This window comes from Myotis davidii, unplaced genomic scaffold (assembly GCF_000327345.1).
Source record: "Myotis davidii unplaced genomic scaffold, ASM32734v1 scaffold233, whole genome shotgun sequence".
Taxonomy (NCBI): domain Eukaryota; kingdom Metazoa; phylum Chordata; class Mammalia; order Chiroptera; family Vespertilionidae; genus Myotis; species Myotis davidii.
Window position 1 is genome coordinate 2,029,638 of NW_006285917.1, and position 10,531 is coordinate 2,040,168.

Here is a 10,531-nt window from a genome sequence, read left to right on the forward strand (position 1 = left end):
CAGGCGCCCCACAGCCCCTTTAGGGTGGGGGAGCCCCGCTGGGGTGCCTGGGTGAGAGGCTGATGGCTGTTCTCAGGCTGAGCACCCCTCCCAGCAACCCAAGGTCCCAGCCTCTCCTTTCTTTAATGCTAGGATTTATTTATCTTCTATAATTGAAACTTTGTTGCCGTCACTGGAGCTGAGAGTCAGCTCCTACTTGCTCCAGCTCTGAGGCCACGGCCTGCTGAAAGCAGGTATCTGGGGTTTGTTTAGCTTCTATAATTGAAACTTTGTTGCTTTCAGAGCTCAGAGCCGGGCTGCGGCAAGCGGGGAACCTTGGCTTCCTCCATCACTGGAGCAAGCAAGCCTCCTACTCGCTTCAGCTGCGTGGCTGCCAGCCGCCATCTTGGTTGGGTTAATTTGCATATCGTGCTGATTAGCCAATGGGAGGCATAATGAAGGTACAGTCAATTACCATGTTTGTTTATTATTAGATAGGATATATATACATACTATATTTTATTCCAATTCATATATGCCTCTTCACTTAAAGGAAGTACTTTATGACTTCTCTGTGGCATATCTGAATTGTCAGCATCACTAGTCATGGGTTTTGAGGCCATTATAAATAAGAGTTACTTGAGCACAAACACTGTGATATTGTGACAGTTGATCTAATAATTGAGATAGCTACTAAGTGACTAATGAGCCAGTAGTATGTTCAGTGTAGATACACTGAACAAAGGGATGATTCACATGCCAGGTGGGACAGAGTGGAATAGCACGATATTTTATCAGCCTACTCAGAACAGAATGCAATTTAAAACTTATGAATTATTTCTTTTTGGAAATTTTGATTTAATAGTTTAGGACCATTGTTCACTGTGGGTAACTGAAACCATGGAAAATGAAACCATGAATAAGGGGGAACTACTCTAAATAAAAGTCAATTTTGTATTATGTCAGCAATGAAGAACTGAAAATTGACATTTTAAATTTTTTATAAAAGATTAAATACTTAAGTATATATATAAAAAACTATGTAGAAAATCTATATGTGGAAAATTATAAAATACCGATGAAGAAAATCACAGGCATAAACATATGAAGAGATATTCCTTCATGGATTGGAAGACTCAATATCACTAAAATATCGATTCTTCCCAATTTGGTATACAGATTCAACACAATCTCAGTTGAAATTCCAGCAATCTCTTGTAGATTCTAAAGATTCAAGTTGATTCTAAAGTCTATATGGAAAGGCAAGGTTAAGTAGGTGAAGCACAGGGAATGGGGGTGGTTAGGGTGATGATTCTCTTCTGTATGATACTATAATGGTGAATTCACAACGCTATGCATTTGTAAAAACTTATAGAATTTTGCAGCACATCATGAACCTGAATGTTAGAAGTTTTTAAAAAGAATAACCTATGAGGTTAAGAAATCCCAGGATGAAATGCATGATGTGAAATGAATCTCTCTGTATTACAAATGTGTAAAACCACCTCATTGAGAGGTGTGGGGACTAAAAAGGCTGACCTAAGTAATTTTGGAAATGAGTGAAATCTGTTAAGACTAAAGGCTGTACATAAACACTGCGCTCTGGTTGATAAGGTTTTTTTCCACTGAGGATATGGCTTAATAATTCTGAAACCACTATTCATATATACTGGAATTGAAAAATTAAGTAAGTAAATGGCAGATGGTTGGAGCAAGGTTTATCACTGTTTCTGTTTGAGGTTACAGATAAACAAAGAAGAAGGCTAAAATGATCCATATAGTAATGAATTAGAGTTGGTGACATCAGCATGAAGTTATGTTTAGTTTAATATAGACAGATGGTTACATACAGTAATATTTATAGAAATGTGCATATACAGGGGCTAGAATATAGTACACATATTTTTCTATCACCTAATGGTGCCTAGAAACAATGACACCCCAATAGCAATGAGCACATCTAGCTCCCAGATCTTGACTTCTAAAACTATTACCCAGTATTAGTGTGATGGTTAATTGTATGTCTTCTTGGCTGGGCTACAAGGTGTCTAGATATTTGGTCAAAAATTATTCTGGGGGTTTCTGTGAGGATGTATTTATTTTATTATTTTAAAATATTTATTGTTGAAAGTATTACATAGGTCCTCCTTCCTCCACCCCCATTAAACTCTTCCAGCCCGCTCCCATCTCCCCTCTCCCCCCCAGGCCAAGCCCTCACCACTCCATTGTCTGTGTCCATGGGCTATGCATATATGCATACAAGTTCATTGGTTGATCTTTTCCCACCTCCCATGCCTTCCCTCTGAGGATCAACAGTCTGTTCATGCTTCTATGTCTCTGGGTCTATTTTTGATCTTCAGTTTATTTGGTTCATCAGATTCCACGTATGAGTAAGATCATGTGATACTTATCTTTCTCTGTCTGGTATATTTTGCTCAGCCTAATATTCTCCAGGAACATTCATGCTGTTGCAAATGGTAAGTGTTCTTTCTTTTTATTGCCATGTAGTGTTCCATTGTGTAAATGTACCAATAATATTTTTATCCACTCATCTGCTGATGGACATTTAGGCTGTTTGCAAATCTTAGCTATTGTAAATTGCGCTGCTATGAACATAGGGGTGCTTATATTCTTTCTGATGAGTGTTTTGGGTTTTGTAGGATATATTTCCAGAAGTGGATCACTGGGTCAAATGGGAGTTTCATCTTTAATTTTTTGAGGAAACTCCATACTGTTTTCCACAGTGGCTGTACCAGTGCATTCCCAAGATTAATTCCTTTTCAGATGTATCATTGGCAAATATGTTCTCCCATGCAGTGGGCTTTCTTGTTATTTTGTTGATGGTTTCCTTTGCAGTGCAGAAGCTTTTTATTTTGATGTAGTCGCATTTGTTTATCTTCTCCTTAGTTTCTATTGTCCTAAGAGATGTATCAGTAAACATATTGCTACAAGAGATGTCCAAGATTTTGGTGCCTATGATTTCTTCTATCATGTGAGGGTGTAGTTAGATAAAATTAACACTAAATTAATAGGCTGAGTAAAGTATATTGCCCACCATAATGTAAGTGGGCCTCACCCAATCAGTTGAAGGTCAAAATAGAACAAAAAGCTGACCCTGCACTAAATAAGGGAGAATTTTCTTATCAAATTATTTTCCTACTAGTACACTGGTGCTTTCTAGTTTGGCAACAACCTGTCTGCCTCAGGACTTGGACTGGGACATCAGTTCTGCAGATATTAGAGTTGCCAACCTCCCAAAACCACATGAGCCAATTTCTTATAATATGTATGCATACATGTCTATATATATAAAAGTGTAGTATACAAATCGACTGGACGGCAGAACGACTGGCCGCTATGACCTGCACTGACCACTAGGGGGAAGACACTCAACACAGGAGCTGCCCTCAGCCCACAGGCCCCAGTTGCCCAATGGGGAATGGGGAGCTGGCGGTGGGTGGCAGCGGACTCATGTGGCGCCAAGCCAAGGCAGGTGTGAGCGAGCGCCCCGATCGCCCTGCATGTCGCCCCACACACAGAGGATGAGTGGCAGCAGTGGTGGGGGAAGGGTGGGTGGGGTGGTCAAATGCCGGCAGCTGGGGAAGACCAGCCCTGATCGCAGGCCAGGCTAGGGACCCTACCATTGCATAAATTTTGCGCACAGGGGCTCTAGTATATAAGATTATATCTTCTATTGTTGTGTTTCTCTGGACAACCCTGGCTAATACCATTGGAAATAAAGGCTCATTTATTAGGAATGAAGGAGAAACTATTGTTTCTAGGAATGGGGTGGGAAATATAGGATTACACAAGAGCATCTTTCAGTGCCATAAAGTAAGGAAGCAATAAAAAAACCCACCGAAAGAGCTCCTAAAAGCCAAATTGGAACTATCTGAGCCAGAAGTTAATTAATTAAAAACAGATAATACAGTATTTGGTTATAATCCAAAGTATAAAATAAATATTCATGGTTCATACTTATGTAAATAAATGATTGGATAATAATTAATAAGGGATGATAGACACTCTCATGCAGAGGAACTCCAAATCATTTATATAGGAGTTCCCACCTCAGAAAGGTAGAGAATAACTCTTCCCCTCTAAGTGTGGGCTGTGCACACTGACTTCCTTCCGAAGGAATAAGGGGTAAAAGAGTAACTTTACAGTAGAGAAATCTAATGAACATTTCCTCAACCAAGTAAGCAAGGTTAATATCAACAGCGATGTCATGTTGACAGTGTGTGCCCTTGATCTGATGAGGTGGGAATGGTACTTAATCTGTCTCTTTGTGGTCCCCCTAATCATAAAGAGTCAATGCACCTCACTGTGAGACTACAGACTGATTGAACTTAGGGCATACTTGTCACTGACTACATTTTTTAATCTAACTGCATAACAGTTATTATATCATAATCAAGTCCTTTCTTAATGAAATCTAATACCTATTTACATTCAGATTTAGATGAAAAAGTAATTATTACTTAGACATGCATGGACATATTTATAAGTGAAATGACCTGATACCTGGATTTTCTATAAGATGCTTCATCAAAATAAATGGAAAATACAGATATAAAAAGTAGGGGAATTAGATTAAACAATAATGATAAAATATTGATAATCATTTAATCTGGGTAATTGGTATATGTTGGTTGAATACTATTTTCTTTAATTGTATCTGTTTGAAATTTTCAATAATACAAATTTTATTTCAGTCATAAAGTAGTCTGTTATACTGAGAAGAGCACAGATATGTTTGGAATTAAATTTCTAGTGATGGGAAATATGATGTCTGGTAGAAACATTTCAGATGACCCACAACATAGTTCTAGAAAAGAAAGAAGCCCTGAGGTCAATGATATCTATTATTTCCATGAATTATGAAAGAGGAACATTAATACTTCTAACTTAAAGTTATTAAATGAACATTTTAGTTAATCTGACATGTTAAATATAAATATGTGAATGGGAGACTTCTAAATATAACCTAGTAGAGGAAAGGGAGACATTTCCCACTTCTCAGGAATTACCTAAAAACAATAAGAAGAACAAGAAATATAAAGGTTAACTCCACCCTCAATCGCACAAAAAAAATCTTAAAATCCCTAAATTAAAAATATATCTATATCACAAAGATAAAGAATTGACACACAATTGTTAGGAAAACAGAGAGAGTAGCTGCCCACAGCTGAAGATCTGAGAAAAGCCAGTGGAAACACTCTCACAAACAAACAAATCCAAACCAAGCAACAGGAAAACCACAAAGGAATGCCAGACAAAGCAAATGCTGAGGTTTTCCTACTTGCCAGGCACCATTGACTCATGAAACTCCTACTAAGCCGATGGAAAGGACACTTCCTCAGGTGCAAGTCCAAGAAGCTCATGTTGCAGCAGTCAGAACTGGGTGTGTGGTCTGGAGGCAGGTCCCCATAGATCATAAGTCTCAAGAAACTCTGAAGGCAGCATTGAACAAGGAATCAGTCCGGGCCTGCTGGCAGCATTGTGCTGGTGAAGCAAAGAAAGACTGTGAATTGTGAGCCACTTTGTAGCGATCTTTGTTGGTTTGCTGAATTAAATATTAAAATAATTATTTACCCCAACCCTGTGTCATAATGGGAAGTCCTGCCAGCCTAGATATGGTCTTGGCCCCTCCTCCAAGAATCCTTTCTGCAAATGCAGGTCCAGAAGTAGCTTACCTCATTCAGAGATGAGCACTAGTCAGAAAGGAACCATTCCAAAAGCACCAGAAGATACTTTACTTTTGTAAAAACTCAGGGAATAGAAAAAACAAAAAACACTCAACAGAAAAGTCACAATAAAATAACATTATGTTGACTTTGAAATTCAATGAAATAAACATCATGATAAAATCAGAGAACAAAGGGGCAACATAATCTATATATAAAAAACCCTAATATGCAGATAGACCAAACCACAGAACAACAGAGCAACCAGTCGCTATGACATGCGCTGACCACCAGGGGTCATGCGCAGAACAAAGCGGGCGTTTGCAGCAAGCGGAAGAGTGCAGAACATGGCGGGCATTGGCCGTGGTGGGATGGTGGAGCAGGTGAGCAGGGGCGCCAGACCAAGGCAGGGCGCTGGTTGCTGTCATTGGGGTGAGCCTCTGGTGGTTACTGAAAATTCTTTGCTCCTGCATGCTGTGGTCCTGCCTGGCACTTGCACCTGCTGCCGGTTCCAGAGCCGCCGCTTGAACTGGCTGCAGCGCCCGGTGCCAGCCCCAATTGCTCGGTGCTGTCAATGGATGGGATGCGTTGCTGCTGGCCCCAATCACCCCTCAGGGCTTTTCTACCTCCCCCTGCTCCTGAGGGATGATCAGGGCCTGCAGCCTCCTCTCACACCAGCTGCTGGTGCTGGAGCCACTACTCACACCCACAGCCAGCGCCAGCCCCAGTTGCACCCGTAGCCGGCGCCAGAGCTGCCGCTCACACCTGCTGCTGGCACCCAGCACCAGTCCCAATCACTCTGCACCGTCAGCAGATGAGAGCAGCAGTTGCCAGCCCTTATCATTCCTGAGGGCTTCTCCACCTCCCCCTGCTCCTGAGGGGCAATCTGGGCAGCAGCCGCTGCTTGCACCTACTTATGGTGCTGGCCCCACTCGCACCTGCTGCTGGCACCAGCCCCAATCACTCTGCGCCATCAGTGGATGCAAGCAGTTGCACCAGCAGAATGAGAGTGGGGAGGCGGCAGACAGGGGACCAGGGTCTGCAGCAGGAGGGTCCAGGCAGGGTCATGGAGGATGGGCCGAGACCTGCCCCTGTGCCCACCACAGCCTCACGGCCCAAAGTTCCTTTCAAGGTGCACGAATTCTTGCACTGGGACTCTAGTGAGACAATAAAAGATTAAAACATTTGCTTGTGGAGCTCAGAAAAGAAGCAGAGGAAAAACAAAACAAAACAAAACTACAGTCACCCAGCTGGCATGGCTCAGTGGTTGACCATCAACCAAGGAACCAGGAGGTCATGGTTCAATTCCCAGGCAGGGTACATGCCTGGGTTGTGGGCTTGATCCCCAGTGTGGGTGTGCAGGAAGCAGCTGATCAATGATTCTCATCATTGATGTTTCTCTCTCTCTCCCCCCCCCCGCCCCCCGCTTTCCCTTCCTCTATGAAATGAATTTTAAAAAGTTTTTTTTTTTAAAGCCACAATAGAAATGAAGGCCAAACTGAAAGTAGCATAAAGGGAAAAAGACATTGCTGAATGCACAATAAGAGACAAACAGGTGAAGCGAAGAAAAGCCAGCTGTTACGAAAAAGACAATCTTAAAGTATTAAAAGAGAATCAAAAGGTGGGAGAAAAAGTAAGTCCAACACAATTTGGGAAGGGATGTGGGAGTATAGAAGAAATAAGCCTGGCCATGATATGATCCATCTTATAAAGTTGGGTAATAAGTACCCAAGGGCCCATCCTGGTGTTATTCTACTTATCTACCTGTGTGGAATTTTACATTGAAGGAAAGGCATTTTTAACTTTGTAATCAACAAAAAGGAGCAGGACTCTTTCTATTAGGCATATTCAACAGCCTGTATTGAGCTGCACTATCTCTGCTGAGTGAAATAGCAGTTTGCAGAGGAGAGCACTCTGATACATAAGCATAAAATGCAGAGCCTTTGTTTGATTCAGTGACTAACTCCTAGCTCAGTGAATTGAGAATAGTCTTATTGTACTCAGATCAAGTCAAAGCTAGAAGGCAAGAAAATTTCCCCTGACTATAGGAAGCCAAAATGCAATCTTCATATTTCATAACTTTTCTAATAATCCAGCTGTGATCTCACTGCTTGTAAAGCCCAACCCTCCCCAATCTGCAAGCTCACCTTCCAGGACTGAGCCCAGCCCATTTCCACTATATATAAACTGCTGCCTGCAAACTCATCACACACCTGCTGCTCTCAGCTCTACCCTCCAGCCTCTCACGCCTTCTTCAGCCTTCTCATCTTCAGGAACCATGTCGAGCAAATCCACCATCAGGACCCAAAGCAGCAGCCACCGTGGCTTCAGTGCCAGCTCAGCCAGAGTCCCTGGGGTCAGCCGCTCTGGCTTCAGCAGTGTCTCCGTGTGCCGCTCCAGGGGCAGTGGAGGCCTCGGTGGAGTGTGTGGAGGAGCTGGCTTTGGCAGCAGGAGCCTCTATGGCCTGGGGGGCTCCAAGAGGATTTCCATCGGAGGTGGCAGCTGTGCCATCAGTGGAGGATATGGTGGCAGAGTTGGAGGTGGCTTTGGCTTTGGAGGTGGAGCCGGGAGTGGATTTGGTTTTGGCGGTGGATCTGGTGGTGGCTTTGGGCTCGGTGGTGGAGCTGGCTTTGGTGGTGGCTATGGGGGCGCTGGCTTCCCTGTGTGCCCCCCTGGAGGCATCCAAGAGGTCACAATCAACCAGAATCTCCTCACTCCTCTGAACCTGCAAATCGACCCCACCATCCAGCGGGTGAGGACTGAGGAGCGGGAGCAGATCAAGACCCTCAACAACAAGTTCGCCTCCTTCATTGACAAGGTGAGCCAGGAGGACCTGTCCTCCAGTGGGGACTCAGAGTCCCCAAAGTAGAGGACCAACACATGTTCTCTCAGGGGAGAATAGGGTAGAGGGGAAAAGGGACTCAGACTGGCTTCCCACTGGGATCTGATAGGCAGAAGCTGGTAGAAATCATTTAGAACTGTTGAATATCTAAATGTCCCTCATTCCAGTCTAGAAAGAATTCTCAACTTTTGATAACCCTGAAGCAAAGAACAATCCGTGAGAAAATGGAATGAATTAACTTTACCTTGTGAAGAAAATCTAAGACATTAGAAATAAAATTCCAGTGAAAACTGCTTTAGAGCTTGGGTAGTGGGGAAAAAGAAAAGAAAAGGATATTCTAGCTGGATTAGAAAAAAAGACAAACATTTAGATGTCTCATAGAAACACTAATTGATTTTAGAAACAGAGAAGGACAATTCAACGAGGATGTTTTATAGAACACTCATACACTGAATGGGCCGTTAGAATGGAATCCATTTATTAATTAGATTTAAATTTTCATTATTGGATTCTAAACATTTAGCTATGTCATAACTAAATAAATGTCGTTGTGCTTTATATCAGGGAAATACTACTTTAAACTAGTTGTGTGATTGCACTTGATAAGAGAAATGTTGAAAGTCTCTGGTAGGCTCCATTACTTAGAGGGTGAGAGCACCTCTGTGTCCATGGGGGAACTTCATGGAGGAGATCAGTGGGGTGTGAACAGTTTGAGGGAGCAGAACTGTCAGCTTGAGCCTCACAATGTCTAATAGTCCAATGCTGTTACCACACAGGCCTGCTTGGGGACCTGACAACTCATACTACTTTCTTCCTTCCTTTGTCTGGCAAATGACCACTGTGTTTCTCCAGGTGCGCTTCCTGGAGCAGCAGAACAAGGTCCTGGACACCAAGTGGACCCTGCTGCAGGAGCAGGGCACCAAGACCGTGAGGCAGAACTTGGAGCCTTTGTTTGAGCAGTACATCAACAACCTCAGGAGACAGCTGGACAGTATCCTGGGGGAGAGAGGCCGCTTGGACTCAGAACTCAGAGGCATGCAGGACATGGTGGAGGACTTCAAGAACAAGTGAGTTAAGGAGAGATATGGGGTAATTTCCAGAACTGCACACTTCAAGACCAGGTTGAGATGTGGTCATGATTTTGTAGCAAACCATGTCCACAAAGATGAAAATCACAAATGTTGCTTAAAAACAAACCTGAGAGAAATGAAGCAAAAGGCTGGATAGGTGCATAGGGAGAGTAAACAAGGAAACATTTAGGGACCACAAAAATCATCTTTAAGGCTTACTGTCAAGAAAGCTGACCTTGGATATATCCATTATGGAAAGTTCTGACCCCAGGCTGCCTTTTCTGAATCATTGTCACCACTGACGTATGCCTTTCTCATTCTAGATATGAAGATGAAATCAACAAGCGCACCGCTGCGGAGAATGAATTTGTGACTCTGAAGAAGGTGAGCTGATTACAACCAAGGGTTCATGTTTCTTTGCAAAGGAAGAAAACTCTGGTGTCCTCCCCACATCTGAGAGGACAAAAGTGGGGAGGCTAAAAGGTGGGCAGATGGGGAAGGAAGGCTCAGCTAACCCCATGGTGTTGGCTTATTCCCCAGGATGTGGATGCTGCCTACATGAACAAGGTTGAACTACAAGCCAAGGTAGATGCTCTCATGGATGAGATCAACTTCACCAGAGCCTTCTATGAAGCCGTAAGCATCTCCACCTTCATTTGAATTACTCTAATGGGGCTCTGCAAAAGGGTGGGAGATCTTGGGGTTGGGAAGCCTGTAAACTTTACAGGAGAAAATTATCTGACCATCTCATGTTCTGCAGGAACTGGCTCAGATGCAGACGCACATCTCAGACACTTCTGTGGTCCTTTCCATGGACAACAACCGTGACCTGGACCTGGATAGCATCATTGCTGAAGTCAAGGCCCAATATGAGGAGATTGCTCAGAGGAGCCGGACTGAGGCTGAATCCTGGTACCAGACCAAGGTGAGCAGTGAGTGAGCAACTGTGGAGA

General features: G+C 43.1%; 1 protein-coding gene across 1 annotated transcript in view; it reads left to right on the forward strand.

Annotated features, from left to right (window-relative positions):
* The first annotated feature begins 7,869 nt into the window (after positions 1–7,869).
* Positions 7,870–10,531, forward strand: part of LOC102755334 (keratin, type II cytoskeletal 6A) — a 5,312-nt gene continuing 2,650 nt past the window's right edge. The window contains exons 1-5 of the mRNA XM_015559557.1: positions 7,870–8,484; positions 9,361–9,575; positions 9,902–9,962; positions 10,119–10,214; positions 10,339–10,503. Of these exons, the coding sequence (XP_015415043.1) occupies positions 7,945–8,484; positions 9,361–9,575; positions 9,902–9,962; positions 10,119–10,214; positions 10,339–10,503 (1,077 nt within the window). The 5' untranslated portion in view covers positions 7,870–7,944. The remainder of the gene's footprint in view (positions 8,485–9,360; positions 9,576–9,901; positions 9,963–10,118; positions 10,215–10,338; positions 10,504–10,531) is intronic.